Raw genomic sequence first — 19,549 nt, 5'->3', positions numbered from 1 at the left:
GGACAGCTGGAGTGATGAAGCATGTTTGCAAAGAGATGGAGTGCCCTGAGTGCCTAAGAGTCAAGTGAATGTCAATGAGTTCTGTCTTGGGAGGGAGAAGGGCTGGGGTCCCAGAGAGGAAGGCAGAGGTTGGTGCCTTGGTGTCGCAGTTCTGAGCTTCCGGAAGGGCCGGCCTTCCCTCATGGGGGTGTGAGAGTGAGGGTGATGGGAGAGCTCCGCTGGCACTGCAGCATGTCTGGGGGTTAGGCCGCAGGAAGGTTTACGTCCAGCAGAGGAGGCAGAGATGCAAGAAATAGGGAAACAAACTAAGGGCCAAGGGGAGGTTCCCAGCCCTGCGGTGGACTGGGCTTCGGGGAACGAACTGGGGGCCCGCACAGGCAGCGGCCAGCAGAGGGCGCCGCGGACCCAGCACGGTGCTCTGAGAGTGCCGTGTACGCGTGCGCCGGTGGAGACCGGCAGAGGGGTGCGAGGAGCCCCAGGATCCCGCCAGGGGGCGCCGCGGACTTGCGTCCTGAGGAGGCGGGAGGGGAAGGGGGGTGGCTGGCTATGTGGGGGGGTTAGACTTCCGGCCAGGCTGATCTGGCCCTGGGGGCTGTGAGTCAGCGGAGGTTGAGAGGATGAGGTCACTCAGAGAACTGGAGAGTGACCCAGCGCCCGCGTGTGCGTGTGTGTGTGTACGCGCGTGCGTGTGTGTGAGTGTGCACCCTTCTCCCAGTGCACAGAATTGTTGGTGAAGTGCATGTCAGGATGCGGTCTGTCCTCATGATGAGGATGAATCATTGCTGCAGATCCTCAGGCACACACGGTCACACATAGGCACACACGTGCACACTGTCGTGTGTACACACTCCTGCATGTGCCCACTTAGTTACAGCACATCACCCACATGGGCAATACTTATTCCTTCTCTGAAGCCAGTAAAATCCAGAGACAGGGAGACAGATCCGGAGGAGCAAAGGCTGATAGTAATACGGGGAGACCCAGAGATAGTGGGCAAGACAGGCAGACACAAGTTCAATACAGCTCTGTGTTGGTGGGAGCTGGGGCTCTCCTAGGCCATCCCTGCCCAGCTCCTGGGCCTTCCCCACCCTATTTCTAAACTTGAAACCAGCTGGTCTCTGATATACCAGTGTGACCTCCCACACCCACCTACCACCACATTCCTCCCTCACCCCAGGCCTCACCTCCCCCACCTTCTGCCCCCCGCACAACTCAGCCCTGCGTGGCTAGGGAGCAGGGGCTTCTGTTTCTTAAGGAGCTATAGGGAAGAGGATGATTCTGGGGCCAGAGTAGATCCTCACTGTATCCTGTATTACCCTGTGATTGTCCAGTCAATGCATTTTTAGGGCTCTCGGGGGCATTTAGGTGGAACTGTGAGTGGATGAAGATCAAGGTGGGCCTTTGAAAGTAGGGCCTGAAGAGGAGAAGGCTGGGGAGGGGCAGTGTCTGTCCTTGGGCTCTTACGGGAGGTTCCCTGAGGTGGAGTTTAGATAGTATATTGGATTCCCCAGAGAGCCCATGGTGGTGAGCTGGAAGGGGCTTTGGTTTCCCATCAAGGCATTCTCACCAACTCTCCCCAAGAGCGGCAGGAGGGCTCCATCATCTTCTCTGATGTATTGATCAGGAGAGCTCCAGAGGTAGACAGGCTGAAGCTGGAATACTGCCCTGTCCCTGACACCTGCTGGGGTGTTCTGGCGGGGCCCGGAAACGGAAGCCCTCTCCTGGCTTTGTTGGGTTTCCTGGGGAAGGCGGAGCTGGTCCACGGGTGACTCAGCGTCCTGCACAGAGTCCAACCCCTGGCCCAGTCCGTGTGTGTGTGTGTGCGTGCGTGTGTGTGTGTGTGTCCTATCCTGGCCTTGGGCAGGAGGAATTGGCCCCTCATAGAGTGTCAGCCCCATCTCTGGGGATGTGGAGTAGGGGCCACATCTGTGTCTGCCTCTGCCTCCAGGGCACAGCACTAATCTAACGATGTGCTCGCCCCTGCCAAGCCCCTGCATGTGTGGTTAAGCTCTCAGCCTCCTTCCCACATGTCTAAACAGGGGTCCCTTCGCAGAGTTTTCAGTTTCCTGGGAATGAAGGAGATCAGAATGTGTATGGAGGGAAGAGACCCAGCCTGGGTGAGATTTAGGGGCTTGAACATTGCCGAGGGGCTTGGCAGCCTGATGAGATGGCCTTCCAGAGAGCCCCAACTTATCTGCCAGGGTCTCCAGCTTCCTTCCTTCCAGGCTGCTCTACCACACACCTACCTCCCCATTCCTCCCCCACACCCCCAACTCCCACAGCACTGTCCTGACCTCACTGGGGCCTTTGTCCCAGCCGTGAGGCCCTGTCTGTGGGCCTGTCTCCTGCACAGGGAGAGAAAGAGCCCCATTGTTCTGGCTGCCTGCTGTGACACAGCAGCTCGCAAAGACTTCCAAAAATGCTCAGCCCGTCAGGCTCCCGTGGGTGAGTGGACTTTCCCTGGGGGCTGCAGGCAGATCTCTGCCTGGAATGAGGGCCCAGGTGCTGTCTCTCCCAGCTGTGCAAGAGTTCTTTCAATCTGCAGACTGGAGGTCCTTCCTGAGATCTGACTTCCGCTCTGCATGCTGCAAAGCAGCCTACTTCCTCCCGAGAAGGGAGAACTGAAAAAGGCAGGGACAGAGCACGAGGAACGAAAGGAAAGGAAGGAAAAAGAAAAGAAAGCAGGAGAAAAGGAAGAATGCGAGGAAATTCCCCCCACTGAGAGACTCTAGACTAGTTAATTGTCTGAGTGGGTGGATCTTGTGGCTTCTGTGTTTATTCCCGGATGCTTCTTCCTTAGTATTTAGAGAGCTTGCTAATGGGGAGGCTGTTGACCACAGGACTGGAATATTTAAGGGGGCTAGCCCACAGTCCCCTGGCCCATGGATTTTTGTTTCATTTTTTTGAGACAGGGTCTCACTTTGTTGCCCAGATTGTAGTACAGAGGCACGATCTTGACTCACTGCAACCTCTGCCTCCCAGGCTCAAGCGATTCTCGTGCCTCAGCCTCCTGCGCAGCTGGGACTACAAGGCGCATGCTACCATGCAGGCAAATTTTTGTTTCTGTTTTTGTAGGAACGAGGTTTCTCCATGTTGCCCAGGCTGGTCTCGAACTACCGGGCTCAAGCAATCCTCCCGCCTCAGCCTCCCAAAATGCTGGGACTACAGGCATAAGCCACCTCGCCTGGCCTGGCCCATGTTCTATAGACCCCAAGTGGCATCTAGGAATTCCTAGTATCATTGGCAAGGGACATCGCTCTGTGCCTCAGTTTTCCTGTCAGGGTGAACTGAAGTTCTCTCTGACATAATTTCCTGGCAAGTGAAAGGAAGAAATCCTGGAGAGACCAAAAGACTCAGAAATTGGGAAGGGGCCAGGGAGGAGGGAGGAAAGTAGGTAGAAGACAGAAGAGAGGTGAAAATGGGGAGACAGGGAAGGAGAGTTGGGTCCCTGAGTGGCAAATGTCTCTCCTTTATGAAGAAGATGGAGTCCTGAAGACCCAGGAGGGGGCCAGAGTCAGTGGAGCATTCCCGAACTGTAAAGTCTCCCAGCCACCCTTCCTGGGGCTCTGGGGCCCTGGCGCTTGCAAGCAGCTGAGACGGCAGCTGTTGGGAGGGGGGGTTCCTCGACAGAGGCCTCCTGGCACCTGCCTCGGTTTATTTCTGGAGACACAGCTGAGTCATGGGGGTGGGGAGAGTGAATGGGACTGGGGGAGGGGAGACTGTGACTAGAAGAGAAGGTTGAGGAAGGAAGAGGGCTCTAGGGCCTGGGACTCTGGGACCTAGGGTCCATCCCTTTGGGGCCAGAGCATCAAGAACAGGAGGGACATCCACATTGGAGCCCCTGGAATAATGGGGCTTGGGGAAGGCTTTGGGGAGTCGGAGGCAGGGCCTCTACCCTTGAAATGTTGGAGAAGAGACAAGCCTGATCTGGGTGTGGGAATGCTGTGTTAGAAAGACTGGGAGGCCAGTCACAGTGGCTCATGCCTGTAATCTCAGCATTTGGGGAGGCCAAAGCAGGCGGATCACTTGAGCCCAGGAGTTCAAGACCAGCCTAGGCAACATAGCAAGAGCCCGTCTCTACTAAAAATATAAAAATTAGCCAGGCCTGGTGGCTTGTACCTGCAGTCCCAGCAACTTGAGAGGCTGAGGTGGGAGAATCGCTGTTGTGAGCCAAGGAGGCCAAGGCTGCCGTGAACTAGGATAGTGCCACTGCACTCCAGCCTGGGTGACAGACAAGATCTCCATCTCTTAAAAAAAAAAAAAAAAAGAAGAAGAAGAAGAAAAGAAAGAAAGCAGAAGGAGAGGGGAAAGAGGGCTCCCAGCAGGGAGGTAGATGGGAGACCCCAGTGCCATGAGAGAGGAAAGAGAGAGGGCCACGTTTTCCTCTGTGGGCCATTCTTTCTGTCCCTCCCTCTGCTTCTGAGCCAAGCCGCCCCTCCCCTTGTTCAGCCACTTGAGATTCTCATCCTAGTCTTTCTAAGGTCGGCCTGTAGATTCAGGAACAGAGTACTTGGGTCCTTTCTTCAGGCACTCGAGCTGCATTCAAGAGACATCCTGTTTTCCCACCTCCCAGAAAGACCCTCAAGTCTAACTTCCATCTGTCCTGCTGCAAGACCCATCCTGGAACTTAGCTCTCCCCTGTGGGTGGGGCTGGGGGTCCAGTTGGGACCCAGGAGCCTGTGCCCAAGCCCAGAGTTGTCTCAGGTTTCCTGGGCTTAGGTGGGCTTTTTTTCCATCCCCTCTCCCTTCCATGGGCAGCCTCAGAGAGCACATTCCAGCTGAAATTAAATCACATTCCTCTCTCCCTGCTTCATGAGGATGGCATTGCTGACAGCAGCTGTGACACCACAGGGTCAAGTGGCAGCAGCTGGTTCCCCAGGGAGGGGCTGAGAAGGGGGCAGGGAGGGAAGTGGAGGACCAGGGCCTTTCTTTGGAGGCAATAAATGAATTCTGATTCTTTGATCTCAAGAGACCAGAGAAAGAGGCATAGACCCTGCAGTGGCAGGGATCAAGGTTAGACCACAGGATGTCCTAGCTGTGTGGGGATGACCCAGTCCCAGGAAGGCCCCGTGGGGGAAGGAGGTGTCCGGCATCTCTTTCTGAGAGGACACTGGAAGAACGCGCTCTCCCCACTCCAGGGCTGGGCTCTCACACAGACATTGAGGCTGAAGGAGCCCTTTAAGAGGCCACGCTCTGCACTCCCTTGGCCAGAGCCCAATGCCTAGGTCTTTGATTTCCTCTGAGACTCTGGTGGCAGTGGCGGCAGGAGCAGCAGCAGCAGCAACGGGACAGCATCAGGCTGGGTTGAATGGAGAGCTCAGCCCCTGACCTCACCCTCTGAGGCGCCTCAGCCTGCACAGCCTTATAAGGAAGTGCCCCAAACAAACCGAGGAAGCAACCTCCGGCCCCCCACCCGGCCCCACCCCGTCCAGAAGCTATATTTACCCAGAGGAGGCCCCAGAATAACCTCCCACTTGTCCTTGCACTGATTGGAGGGGTGGGGGAGGGGGGGGATACTGTCCCTCTGTGCTCCCTCCCCTGGGACTCCACCCTCAGAAGTTTGTCCCGTTGTCTGTCATGGTCATTCATTTATTTAATACGCATTTATTCAGCACCCCCTGGGCTCCCAGGCACTGAGCTAGGCTCTGGGCGATGACCAGGACAAAGGTCTTGCTATCCCAGAAATTCCCATGATGACAACATGTCTGAGACCCCGCAGTCTCCTGGTTTTACTCCTACTCTGGCCTCCTTTTCCAGCTCCTTCCCAGTCATCTCCTGTCTGTCAGGAGCTCCTCTGGAGCTCTGTCCAGGGCTCTCTTCATCCTATATGCTCTCTCTGGGGAATCTCTAGGCCAGTGACCCCCTAATTCTTGTCTCCAACCTGGCCCTCTCTCCTGTGCTCCAGTTCCATGTGTCCACCCACCCCAGGCACCTCCTCCTGGAGGTCACAATTTCCTGCTGGACTCTGCTGCTCAGAAAATAGTCCTACGTCTCCCAGCTGCCCAGGCCAAAAACCTGGGACCCTCTGCTGGCCTATCCCCCTCCCTACCGTGGATTACCAAGTCCTGAGATTCCCTTTCCTCACATGTCTCTTCTCCACCACCACTGCCACCACCACTGTCTCCTGCCTGCACTGTGGCAGGCAGCAGCCTCCCTGAAGCCCTCCTGCCCACACCAACCTGTTTCCACACAGCAGCCAGAGAGTTTGACTTGAAATGCAAACCTGGGCAGGGGGCGGTGGCTCACACCCGTAATCCCAGCACTTTGGGAGGCCGAGGCGGGCAGATCACCTGAGGTCAGGAGTTTGAGATTAACCTGGCCATCAAGGTGAAACCCTGTCTCTACTATACAAAAATTAGCCGGGTGTGGTGGCAGATGCCTGTAATCCCAGCTGCTCTGGAGGCTGAGGCAGGAGAATCTCTTGAACCTGGGAGCAGAGGTTGCAGTAAGCCGAGATCGCACCACTGCACTCCAGCCTGGGTGACAGAATGAGACTCCCGTCTCTAAACACAAACAAGCAAACAAAAAATACAAAAATTAGCTGGGCGTGGCCTCGGGCGCCTGTAATCCCAGCTACTTGGGAGGCTGAGGCAAGAGAATTGCTTGAACCCAGGAGGCAGAGGTTGGAGTAGCCAAGATTGCATCACCGCACTCCAGCCTGGGTGACAGAATGAGACTCCTTCTCAAAAAAAAAAAAGAAACGCAAACCTGGTCAGGTCACCTCTGCTTACAACCCTTTAGAAGCTCTCACTTCAGAATTCATTCATTGCCTCCAAATACGAAGAATTCTTTGTTTCCTGGCTATCTAATGAGACCTCTGTCCCCGAACCCTGGCTCTCTCTTCAGTCTCATCATGAACTTTCTCTTCCCTCCTCCACCGTCTGGCACAGGAGCCTTCCTTCTCTTCCTCAGTTGCCCAGGCTCTCTCTTCCTGCCTCTGAACTTTGCACGTGCTGTTCCCTCTGACCAGAACCATTTTCCTCCCCCTCCTCCCCCACTGGCCACTCCTGCTCATCCTTCAGGTTCTCAGGAGAGCCTTCCCTGTCTACCCCCTCCCGTACACCCCCCAGCCCAGGTCGGGCGAGGTCCCCTGCACTCTGCTCCCATAACCTAGGGCACTTCTCCGTTTTCAGATATGATTTCCACTGAGAAGCCCTTGTTTAACTGGTAGGTAAAGCTGCCTGAGTGAGGAAACACATTGTTCTTTATCTGTGGCTCCCCAGTGCCTGCACAGCGCATGGCATGTAGTAGATGCTCAGTAAATAGTTGTTAACAAATGATGACTACTCCTGTTCTCACCACCAGGAATGTCCCTGTTACTGTCCAACCCTCATTCCTCTTGCTGCATTGACAGACAATCACTTCCAAAGAGAACACGCCTCCCACGACATATATCCTTAGGGAAGTCCTCGCTTCTACCCTGTTTGAGATTATTGGCAGCAATGGCCAGTTTGGTAACTCTATAGGCGATCAGGGGCCCTGTGTGGGGGGTAGGGTGGGCACCAGGCACAGGGAAGGACTGCTTGGCTAGGCCCCTGTCCTTGGCCCTTGCCCAAGCGGAGGTGCCCAAGGGCCTGGGGAGATCAAGCACAGGGCACCTCTGTCCCATTGGAGGGGCAGGGAGTGGGACTTCCTTGCCTGGATGCCAATGCACTGGCCCCAGGCCTAGCAGCCTGGCAGGATTAGATAGGGCCTTGTTAGCAGTGGGTACAGGAAGGAGAGAGCGGAGGTTTGGGCTGCCAGGAGGGTGGGGTGGGGAGAGACAGGATCTTGGCCCCTGAGGGATGGGGCATAGCGGCTGTGAAATGGAGCCTGGGTGCCCGAGACAGAGGTGCTAGATGGAGACGGGCAGAGAAGCAGACAGTGAGGGCCTGTCAGGGAGGCCCCTATCCACCTCTCTCTGGCTGGATGACAGAAGTAGGAGCCAGAGGGGCTGGGACTTCATCTTCTCATCTTTCTCCAACCCTCAGCCCTGAGCCCAAAGGGAGGAAGAGCCTGCTCCTGGACTTGGGATTGACTCCAAATTGGAACATTTGTTTGGCAGCCCCTATCCCACCCCCACCCGCGCTATTTAGAAGTGTTGCCAGATCTTCCTTCCCTGCAGAGCTGAAGCAGCGAGTGGTTTCTATTTGGGTATCCTGACTTCAAGGCCTGCAGGCCCCACCTAATCCAGGAACCCCTGGTCCCCTCCCTGTCCTACACAGGGACACAGAGAGCTCCTGGGAAGTGGGGTGAGGAGGAGACACTGTGGCTGGAGGCCCCTCGGGCTAAGCTGCTGCCAGCACAGCACTGTCATCAGCACACCCCTAGCTCCCACCCTGACAGTTCAGCTCCCCCTCCACTTTCCCTTCTTCCCTGCCTCCTGCTGCAGCGTGTGAAGGAAGTCCTACTGAAGAGCTACGCTGTCTTCAGCCTCCTTCCTGCTCTCCTGGGCCCTGGGAGGCTCCCAGGTCACCTGGCCCAGCCTCTCTCATCGTGTGGCAGAGTCTGAGGCTCAGAGAGGATCAATGCTGACCTGAGGCCATGCAGCCAGACTGAGGAAGAACAGGCCTGCCTCTTCCCTCACCCTGCTCCCACCCAGTCAGGCTGAGGAGATCAGGCCAGACAACTTGTTTGGGTTTAGAGACAAGGGGGCTTATTATGCTGGCGGCACCAAGGCGCTAATGGGGGGGGATATACAAGGGTGGGGGTGGCCCCAAGGCCTAATCCCTGTAATCAGTACTGTGGGCAGAGATGATGATGGGCCTGGCTTCTGCAGGCGCTGAGATCACCTGGACTGGCCTCCCCCAGCCAAGCAACAGCCCCTGGCCCTCCCCAGGCCCCAGCACTGCTCCCTGCAGCTTGGGTCTGTCTGCCTTCATCCCCCCAGGTCCTCCTCTCCTCAGGAGGCAGCCCCTCCCCAGCACCAGCTTCCTCCTCTCCCCCGCCCCCCCCCGCCCCCCCCCCGTCTCTCTCCTGTACTAACCCTGAGGGTCCCCTCTGAGTGGGGGAAGGAAGAGTCCAGACTTTGAAGCAGAGGCATTACTTTATTCAGGCAGGGACTAGCCAGGCAGGGCCACAGCGTGGCAGGGATGGGGGGAGTCAGGACATGGGAGTGCCGTCACCTCCATTAGCCACAGGCCAGACGGCCCAGGAGGGCGTGCTACTGCAGTGAGATGGTGCGCTACTGCAGTGAGGTGGCGCAGGGCTGGTGAGCTTGGGCACAAAAGCCAGCATGTCACCCTCCCTTTGGAGAAGCCTCTGGGCCACAGGCCTTTTCCAGCTGACGGGATTCGGAGGGAAGGGGACCTAGTACTATCGGGATTCAGCTGACTTAGCCTATGAGATGGAGCAGGCAAGAGATTCCCTTTGCAGGGCGGGAGGTTATATTCCTACAGCCTCCATTCTTGGAGTAGGCTCCTTTGCCACACCCCTTTTCACCTTAGCGGGCCAGGCCTCTCAGCCAGAAACCGTATGTCAAGAGATCGTAAATTAAGAGTGCTGCTCCTGAGCAGGGAGCGGGCTTGGAGGCATCCTTCCCCTCCCCGCACCCCTAAGTCCCCAGTGCCGGGCAGATGGTCTTTTCCTAGTCCTCCCCTGAGGACCAGGACTCTCTATCTCCTTCCCTCTGAGTGAACTTCAGGAACTGACCCTGGCCCAGGTGAACAGGAGCCCCTGCCCAAGAGGTCTTCAGGGCACTCCCCTCCTCCTCCTGAAAGGGGCTCCCTCGGTCTCCCTCAGAGACCAGCGGCATTCCTTGCCCCACTTCCTCAGACTGCTCCAGCCCGTTCATCACTCCCCCATTCACATGCTGTGACTTCCCCTCCAAGTTGGGACCCTGGCCATTAACACCAATGATGTCTGCCCCTGGGCCTGCATCCTCCATCCCACTGGGGATCTCTAGAGGGCCAGGGACTTTGTCCTCCCTCTCCAAGGAAACAGGGTCAGACTCTTCCTCTGAGCCAGAAGGCTCAGCACTGTCCTGGGACTCCGTTTCCAGGGCAGTCTTGGGGGCACCAGCCACTGCACCCCTCAAGCTGTCATCCCAGGGGACACTGACACTCACAGAATCAGACTCCAGGAATTCCCCTCTCTGGGAGCTACTCAGGGCCTGGAGGCTGCCAACAGAAGACCCTGGCCCCCACCGCCCAGCCCCTGGCTCCCTCCCCTCCTCCTGATCCTCCTCTCCCTCCTCCCCACTTTCTTCCTCATCTGCAAACCCATCGGACTCCCCATCTCGATCCCAGGCTGCAGGATCCAGTAGCAGCTGGGGCACCTGGCCCAGAGGTTCTGCCACCTCCCCAGGGACCCCAGGAAGAAAAGGTGCCTCAGTCCCCAGGTCCTCAAATTCTTCTGACATGTCAGAGTCACGGCCACACTCCTCTTCTCCCTCCTCCCCCTCCTCCTTTTCTGAGGGTGGGGCCTCAAGGCCCTCGGAAGCCAGGACAGCAGGATCCCAGCCCTCCTTTCCAGTCTCCCCTTGAGGGGGTGGCCTCTGCTCTCCAGTGGGGTCCCACCTGGGGGAGGTGGGGGACCTGAGGTAGAAGCCCAGGGGAGTGGAGTCTGGAAGGGTCTCCCCGAGCTCATCCTCCTCGCTCTCTTCTCTGCTCTCCTCCCCTTCCTCCTGGAGGCCCTCGGGGATCTCCCCAGAACCCAACTCCTCCTGCTCGCTCTCTACTTTCCCCAGGGCTTCAGCCCTCCCCTGCACCCCCCAGCTAGCCTCCTGACTCCCTTCAGCCTGAGGCTGAGGCCCAGGGGCATCTTCCAGGATCGGGGTGTACGTTGGGCTGGGGGAGACCAGCACTGGTGGTACATCCTCCTCAGCTTCCTCTGACCCCAGAGGCCAAGGTGAAGGGGCATCACTTCCAGTGTGGCCCAGGGTCTCAGCAGGGAACGCCTCCTCTGCTCCCCTGGGGGCCTCAGCCTCTGACTCCTCCCTACCCTTGGGAGGCTCCCAAGGGTCTCTGCTCTTCCCAGGCAGCTCGGAGAACTCTGTCCCCAGACCACCTGCCTCCTCTAGGTCCTTTCTAGGCCCTTCCAAGCCCTGAACCCTCTTTGCCTCCAAACTCTCCTCTTCCAGGGGTGGTTCCATCACCTCTCCCCTGGTCAGATGGCCTGGGTCCTCCAGCCCTCCCACCCCCTGCCCCGGGCCTGGCTCAGCTCCCGCAGCAGACTCACCCATGGCAGGCTCTGACCCCAACATGACCTCTGGGGAGGCTTGGTCACCCCCTGGGGCCACATCATCTTCCACCAGGGGCTCTATCGCCTCTGGCAGCCCCTGGGGAGCCTGGAGGCCTGGGGCCACCACCTGTTGTGATTGCCCTTCAGGGTCCTGGAGGCCCTCAGCCCCTCCCTTCACACTGGCTCCCTCAACCAGGCCTCTCTGCTCTTTGGGCTCAGGGCTCTCTGGGTGCCCCTCGCCTGGGATCCAGACCTCCTCTGTGGCATTCAGCTCTCCCTGCTCTACCACCTCCTCCTTCCCAGTGAAGCCATCCTGCTCCCTCAGATTCAGCTCTGCCTCATCCTCATTTTCCACTCCAGCCATCCCAGGAGGGCTTTCCTGAGCCAGTTCTTGGTCCTTCTCCACCGTATCTTCCCACCTCTGCACATCTGCAGACTGCGGCAGCTCCTGTCCCTCCTCCTCCAGAGACCTCAATGACTCTTGGTACTCTCCCTTTCCCAGGTTCTCTTCCTCTTCCAGATTCCTTTGACTTTCCTTGTCTACCTCCTCTGGAGATCTCAAATTCTCCAGGTTCCATGCTCCCAGAGATCTCAATGATTCCTGATTCTCCTCTTCCAGGAGTCTCAATGTCTCTTGGTTCACTTCCACAGACTCCAGTGGTTCTTGAATTTCCTTTTCTAGAGGTTTCATTGTCCCCTGATTTATTTCTTCTGGAGTCCACAGTGGTGCTTGAGTTTCTGGAGATTTCAGTGTTTCCAGGTTCTCTTGTCCTGCAGACTTCAGTGATTCTAGGATCTCTGTTTCTAAAGATTTTACTGCCTCTACACTCTCTTCTTTGAGTGACTTTAAGAACTCTTGATTCTCATTTTCAAGAGGTCTAGCTATCTCCTGGTCAAGAGACTTCAGTGGTTCTGGATCCACTTTTTCTGGGGGTCTTAATGTCATCTGATCCTCTTCCCCTAGAGACCTCCGTCGCTGTTGAGTCTCTTTTTCAAGAGTTCTCAATGTCTCTTGGTCCTGTTCTTCTAAAGACCTCAGTGATTTGTGATTCTCTGTTTCTAGAGGTCTCACAATACTCTGGTCCTCTTCTTCTAGAGTCTTCAGTGGCTCCTGGTTCTCTTTTTCTAGAGATCTAAAGGCATCTTTGTTCTCATCTTCAAGAGACCTCAGGGGTTCCTGATTCTCCTTTGTCAGAGGTCTCAGTGCCTCCTCATCCCCTACTTCTGGAGATCTCAGTGGCTCTTGATTCTCCTTTTCCAGAGCTGTCAATGACTCTAAGTTCTCTTGCAGAGAACTTACTAATTCTTGATTTTCCTTTCCTGGAAATAAAAATGTCTCTAGATTACCTTCAAGAGATTTCATTAGTTCTTGATTCTCCTTTTGCAGGGATTGCAATGTCTGTGTGTCCTCTTTTCCTGTAGGCTTAAGTTGGCCTACAGCCTCTTTTTCTAGAGGTCTCACTACCTCCACATCCTTTAATAGCTCTTTATTTTCCTTTTCTAGACTTTTTAGTGTTTCTAAGTCTTCTTCTAAAGACCTCGGACATTCTTGATTCTCCCTTTCTAGTGTCTCATGGCTCTGGTTTTCCAGAGTCTTCAGTGACTCTTGAATCTCCTCTCCCAGAGACTTCAGGGTTTCTTTTTCCAAAGGAACCTGGGAGTCCTGGATTTCCTTCCTGTTTAGATCCTCTTCTTCCCATATTTCCTGCTGCAAGCTGCTTACCACTTTGCCCTCTATGGCTGTTTCTTTCTCTACCAACCCCCAGATTTGCCCTTCACCTTCCCCTTGGCATATGCTGAACACTCTAGACCCACCGGATTCTCCATCCTTAGCCTCTAAACTGGAGTGGTCAGGGCTGAGGGGTGGGGCCAAGGAGGCATGGTCCTCTGGGGACTGGCCTGTACTGGCCTCTTGCTGCTGGCCCCCAGGCTCCTCTGGTCCAGGCAGGACGCTGGCAGGAATGGCCACCCTGGCTTCAGCCCGCAGGGGCTCTGGAGCCTGTTTCCTCCCACCCTGTGTCTGGAGCAGAGAGAGAGGAGCATCCTGGGCTCTGATCTCTGCATCTGCAGCAGGAGAGGGTGCCTGAGGTGTGGGGGGGATGGGGGTGCTGGCCAAGGTAGGGGTACGGGCCTGGAGGAATTCTTGGTTCTTAAGAAAGGCTGGCACAGGTGTCTCAAGGGTAGCAGGCAAGGGTGAGGGGAGGGAAGTTGGGCTCAGGACTGGGAGCAAAGATCCAAGACGCCGGCCCTCTGGGGTCCCAGGGAATTGCAACTCCAGCTTGGGGTCTGGAAAGGCAGAGGGGGAAGAAACAGCATCAGTATATCACTGGCAATGAGGGGAGCCACAGAGCAGCCACCGCTGGCAAGAGTATCCATGCGCCTGCCCCTGGCGCCCATGGCTGGGCTGAGAGCATGCTCACTGACACTGGAGGCCACGGACTTGAAATTTAGATTGGTGCCTCTCGGGAAAGATAGGTCTGGGTATGAAGAGCAAAGCAGGGTAGTTTCTGGGGGAACTTGGCCCCTCCTCTTACCCTGAAAGCTGAGGGAAGTCTTGGAGCCACCGCCAGGTGTTTGCAGCCGGGAGTTCTCAGCCTCCAGGAGGGTCCTGGAGAGGACAGAGGGAAAGTGGGGTCAGCCCTCTGCCCCCAGGCCTGCAGGCAGCAAGCCAGCTGGGGACAACTCAGGCTGAACTTGCACCATCCAGGCCCTGCAGGCTTCCTCTTCATTTGACACTGTCACACAAAAGCCACACTCAGGGTGAAATCACACAGTCACATACCCACAGACATCACACACTTGGTCACACAAAGTCACACTGTATTTGGGATACACAGCAGAGCGCAGACATAGAAGCAGATTCCCACACAGTCGGACATTGCCCTACACACACCCACACAAGGCTTAGGCTAGCCTCCTCCTCCCACCCCAGGCCAATGACCTCATCCTCTGTGTGGGGGACCGATTCTCATGCTAATTGCTGCCATTGTCCAAGCCACCATCTGGAGGGTCTGAGAAGGAGAGGATTCTGGGGAAGTGGGAATTCTCAGGCCGTTCCCATGGGATGGGCTCCCTCCTCCTTCCCCGGTGGCCCCCAGAGCTAGCGACAGACAAAAGCAAATGAATTCAGCTCCCCCTCTCCAAATCCTTTTCATGCCTCAAAAAATAGCAGTTAAATTCCTCGGGGCCCACCAGACCCTTCCCCTCGGTGGCTTCACTGGGGGTCAGGGCCCTCATCTCAGGATCTCTAAGCACTCTGGATCCTAAGCTCTTCGGGGCACAGAGGTCTTTGTGTCCAGGCCCCTTCCTCAGCGCCCCTTGAACCAAAGGGGGGAGCAGGGACCAATCAATTCAATAACTTAGGATGAGCAGCTGCTTCTCTCTGCTTTGCTCCATGATCTCTGAGTCTGGTTAGCACTCGCTGTAGCCTCACCTCTGTCCTTGCCAGTGCTGCGGCCTTCCTTCTGGGCTTCTCTTCCCTGGCGGTGGAGCCCCTCTCCTCCACGTCCTCCCCAGAGCCTCACTGACCTTCCATCTCTGGGCCTTGCCTCCCCTCCTTTCCTGGATCTCATGTGGCCCCTCACCAGCCACAGAGCCCCTTCCTCAGGCCCCATCAATGGCCCCTCAGCCAACAGGACCAGTTTCCCAGAAGAGACTGCGGGCTTTGCCCAAGGCCACATAGCAAGTGAGAAGCCACCCCTCCTTGGTCTCAGCCATTTCTAGGATAACAGAAAATGTGGACAATGAAGGGCTGGGCAGGACCAAGGGCACTAGGGGCATCAGAGGAGTCTGGCCCCATGACATCCAGGCTAGAAGAGGCCTTGGAAGTCCCCCAGCCCAGCCCTCAGCCCCTAGACGAGGCTGAGGCCCAGGTCAGGTGGCAAGTCAGTGCAGCCACCCCATGCCTGCAATGCCTCCTTTCCGTGGCTGCCAAAGGACATGACCCCCTGGGTGTGGGCACACATAGAGTTGGAGCTTTGCCCCTTGGGGGAAGGGTCTGGATGCAGTTGCCCCACACGGGCCCAGCCCCTCTCCAGAGGCTGTCTCGCTCGGCAATATCATCTCTCCTGGGGGGATTTCCCGGGCACAGGACATTTCTCAGGTCTCCAGCCTATGGGGGAGCAGATGGTTTCAGGCAGGACATGTTCCGGTGTGGAAGTGACCAGCCTAGAGTCACAGAACCCAGTGGCAGCAGAGTTGCCATCACCTACACCTCTGGTCCCCTTCAGCCACGTAGTCTGCCCCAGCATGTGTGTGTGCCTCTGCGTGCCTGGGTGGACAGGGCTCGTCTCGTACCTGTACGTGGCCACCTCCAGGCTGAGGGACATCTTGAGGTGCGCCAGCTGCTGCCGACCTTCCAGGACCTGAGCGATCTGGCTCTGTAGGCCCTGTTTCTCCTGCTCCAGGGCCTCCACAGCCAGCTGCAGGGCAGGCGAGAGGCAGTCAGTGGAGGGGCTGGGGTCCCTTCTGTGAACCAACCTGCATCCTGCCCGCTGCCGCTGCCCGGGAAGCACCTCCTGCTCCCTGGCTGACTTATCTGTGTAGCAGACCCCCGCCTCCCCTACCCTATTCCCTGCCCAGAGAGCCCCCTCTGGATCAGCCAAGATGAGCCCAGGGCCCCTGTCAGCCCTCTCAGCTCTCTCCCATGGCCTGCTCCTCCTCTGAGGATGCTGATTAAATGGTAGCACATGTTGCTCAGAACACAGCTCCCACACGAAGGGGAGGTGAGGGAGGAGACGAGATGGGTTATGGAGAGAGAAGAGGGGAAAAAAAAGCAAAAGCAGAAGGAAAAACGATTAATCAAGATGGCTGGAGCCTGCAGGACTGGAAGGCAAACAGCCCCTGTCCCCCATTGGTCCCATCTCCCACAGCTGTCTCCTGCTCCTCACAGCAGGCTCTCACCCCCGCCCCACCCCCACTTCCCACATGTTCTGGATTCTCTCTCCTCTGAGAGGAGGGATGGGGAGGTGGCCATGGCACCTCTGTGTGGCCCAGGCAAGAAGCTGTTTTCTCAGCTGCTGGTCACATCTGTGCCCTGTGAGAAGGAGCAGCTGTTATGGGCCTCTGGAATGTGCTCCAGGGAGCCGAGAAGCCATGGCATGGGAGGGGGCTGGTAGCCATTCATTCACGGCCCCTCACTCCTCCCCTCAGGGGGAGGAGGGCTGTGAGGAACTTGGTGATTCTGAGTGGCCAGGCCACCAGATTCAGCGCAGAGGCGACAGTGCTGGGTGTCCTCCTAGTAATACCAGAGCCTGGGAAGGGGCCCGGAGCCCCAGTCATCATCAGAGCCAGAAGGTGCCATCCAGAGAGTGGCGGGGCTGCTGCAACGGGTCTTGGGCCTGACTGCCCACCCGGGATGTGCTTCGAGAAGCCCCACCATTCGCATCCTACACTAGACGGGCTGTAAAAGTCTAGGACGTGTGGCACCAGGTTTCTGAGAACTGGCTCCTGATTCAGCAGCCAGCTAGCCCCACTCCCTTCCCAGAAGGTCTCTGAGCTTCATAAGGGACTTTCTGGAGCGTTCTGGGACTTTCTCTCACCCAGGCCCTCAACCTCCTCACCTGGAACTTTTCAGTAGCCCGCAGCCGCTCCTGCCAGCGGTCCTCCAACCTCTGTTCCAACGCTGCCCTGCGCTCCTGGAGGCCTCCGCGCTCAGCCTGGAGCTGCTGCAGCTCCAGGCGGCCCTCGCGGGCACCCTGCACCGCCCGGCCCAGCCGCTCGCGGGCCTGGCCCAGCGACGTCTCCATGTGTGCCACGCGCTCCTGGTAGCCGCGCACTGCCCCGCGCCACGCCTCGCCCAGTCGCCTTGCCAGCTCCTCCACCTCCGGGGCCGGCGCGGGAGGCCCGCGGGGCGGCGCTGGGCAGCGGGGGGCACAGGCAGCCTGCGCGTTCAGGCCGACGCGCTCCTCCTCGTGCGCCACGCGTAGAGCCTCTAGCTCGCGCTCCAGCTCTGCCGCCTGGCTACTCAGCCAGGCCCGGGCGCATTTCTCTGCCTCGACGGCGCGCCGGTTGCGGGCTACCTCCTCCGTCGTCCGCTCCCGGGCCAGCCGCAGCTGCTGGCATCGGCCTGCCACGCCCTCCAGCTCTTCAGCCAGGTTGTCGCGCGCCACCTCGGCCGCGTGCTTCTCCCGCCAGCGTTGGTCAACGAGGGCCCGCAGGGCCGCCAGCTCGTCGTCGGCACGCGCCCGCCAGGAGGTGTCCGCGGATTGTGCCCGGAGCCCCCCGAGCTCCGCGCTGAGCAGCTCATTCTGCTCCTCCAGCGCCTTGACCCGGGCCAGGTAGGCCTCCAGGCGCCGATTGAGCTCCCACATCTGAAACGACTCCTCCCCCATGCAGCCCTCCATCCTGCTCGTCTGACCCACTGAGGATGGACAGACGCGGGGCACCGGGAGAAGGGAGCGGCTCGCAGAGCTTTTAGGACGGAAGAGAAAAGAGACCGACGGGGACAATGACGGGGCGGGGCGGGGTGGGAGTAGCCTGAGCGACTGAGAGTCGGGAGTGGGAGCGAGGCTATTCATACTCCCGCCAGGCGGGCGGGAAGAGGGGCGGGACCCAGGCCTTAACCCCTTAGAGGTCAGAGAGTGGCAGCAGCCTCTGTCCCTGCTTCCCCAGGGTGCTGGAGAGTGGAACCAAAGAAGAAGCTGTACCATGGAGAATCGGATCTGATGGTGGTGGCTTTCTGAGGGAGGAGGCTGTGAAGAAGGGTCACAATCCCCGAAAAAGGCAGATAATGCACAGAACTGAGCCTGTGGGGGTGGGAGTGCCAGGACGTTCCAGCCTGGGAGGGAGTGCAGTCTCAGTTACTCAACACATCCGAGAGAGGTATCACTTACTGAATTCCTCTAAGACTCAGTTTCCTCATCCATAAAATGGGAGCAATGATGGAAATCGCATAGCTGCTGAAAAAAATGGATGTGGCCAGGTTTTTGTTTTTTGTTTTTAAAATAGCAAATGCTCCTCCTCCTGAAATACTGGAGAGAGTACTACAGCATTGCAGAAAGAAGCTAGAGAGACGCTGCCTGGAAAACAAGAACAAATGTCTGATATTAGGACACACGGATACACACACACACACACACACACACACACACACACGCTATTGCCTGAGTCTCCATCAGAAAAGGGAGCGACCAGGTTAAGGGCCGTCATGGGCTTAAGAACGTTTGTCCATCCTTCCTACAAGTCTTCTGTATAACTGCGAGGTTCAAACATCCGCTTTAGGAAGTTCTGTTCTTGGGGAAGGGCCCCTTCTCCCGCACCCCCTGCCAGGGAATGTTGGGTAGTGGACGCCCTCTGGCGGCTTTCAGAAGTGGAAGCAGCAGGAAGAGGCCATTCTTTTCCTTCCTAACGACTAGCCCAAGTTTATCCAGCCTTTATGTTGTGCCCAGTCGTGTTCCAATATTTTACTTCCATGATCTGACTTAATCTTCAAAACAACCTTTTAAAGATTCTACAGTTTATGAAGTAGAGAGCTCACCAAGGGTGAGAGTAGTAGGGAAGGCTTTCTGGACGGAGTGCATCCTTGAGCTGGGAGGTAAAGGACAGGTGGGATTTGGGGGATTTACAGTGAAGGAGAAGTAGGGCTGGGGAGGAGATGCAGGGATAATGAGACGGAGGGGATCTTTGGGGAAGGCGTTTCTGATCAAGCTGCTAAATCCAATTTAGCTCAAGTGTTAATTGAGTACCTACTATGTGTCAGCACCAAAGAGATTGCAGGAACTCTGTCCTAGCCCTGGAAATGCTTATAGTTTGGTGATGTGAGGTCAACAGTGATGGGCACTCATAGTCTGGTGGTGGAGGTAAACATAAAAAGATGACTACAATACTTAATCAGCCTCCAAGGTGCTGGGGACAGAGCCAGGCAGCACAGAGGATGGAGAGGGTTTTCTGGGTAGAGGGTACAGCCAGGTCAATAACCAGGAAGTCATCCCTCCAATATTCCCTCCCCTTGAGGAGTCTCTCAAGGACCCCATCCCTGTCCCCAGGCCAATGGGGCTTTGGAATTCACCACCAATATGTAGAATAGAGGCCAGGGAGGGGTTAGTGACAGGACATTGACTGAGAGTCAGTGCAGGCCGGGAGGCTGAGGATCTGGGATGCCCAGGCTCCTTCAACCTTGCATTACCTCATAAATCCTGCTGTTTGGTTTGGGCTGAGGGCTCCCCAAAGTTGTGGCCAGCAGAGCTTGCTTGGAATCTCCTCCTCTCTTTCTTTTATTTTTATTTTTATCTTTGAGAGGGAGTCTTGCTCTGTTGCCCAGGCTGGAGTGCAGTGATGTGATCTCGGCTCACTGCAACCTTCGCCTCCCTGGTTCAAGTGATTCTCCTGCCTCAGCCTCCCAAGTAGCTGGGATTTCAGATGCCTGCCACCATGCCAGGCTAATTTTTGT

The 19,549-nt window shown here is 57.0% G+C and overlaps 1 protein-coding gene across 1 annotated transcript; it reads right to left on the bottom strand.

Annotated features, from left to right (window-relative positions):
* Positions 1 to 9,006: 9,006 nt before the first annotated feature.
* Positions 9,007 to 17,647, bottom strand: NES (nestin). The gene is made up of 4 exons (XM_003821044.7): positions 16,722 to 17,647; positions 15,457 to 15,581; positions 13,695 to 13,768; positions 9,007 to 13,446 (listed from the first exon to the last, which is right to left on the bottom strand). The coding sequence occupies exons 1-4, from the start codon at positions 17,502 to 17,504 to the stop codon at positions 9,566 to 9,568; spliced, it is 4,863 nt and encodes a 1,620-aa protein (XP_003821092.4). The 5' UTR covers positions 17,505 to 17,647; the 3' UTR covers positions 9,007 to 9,565.
* Between the last annotated feature and the right edge of the window lie 1,902 nt (positions 17,648 to 19,549).

This window comes from Pan paniscus, chromosome 1, assembly GCF_029289425.2.
Source record: "Pan paniscus chromosome 1, NHGRI_mPanPan1-v2.0_pri, whole genome shotgun sequence".
Classification (NCBI taxonomy): Eukaryota; Metazoa; Chordata; class Mammalia; order Primates; family Hominidae; genus Pan; species Pan paniscus.
Note: the sequence above shows the minus strand (reverse complement) of the source record. Positions and strands in the feature narration are given on the sequence as shown.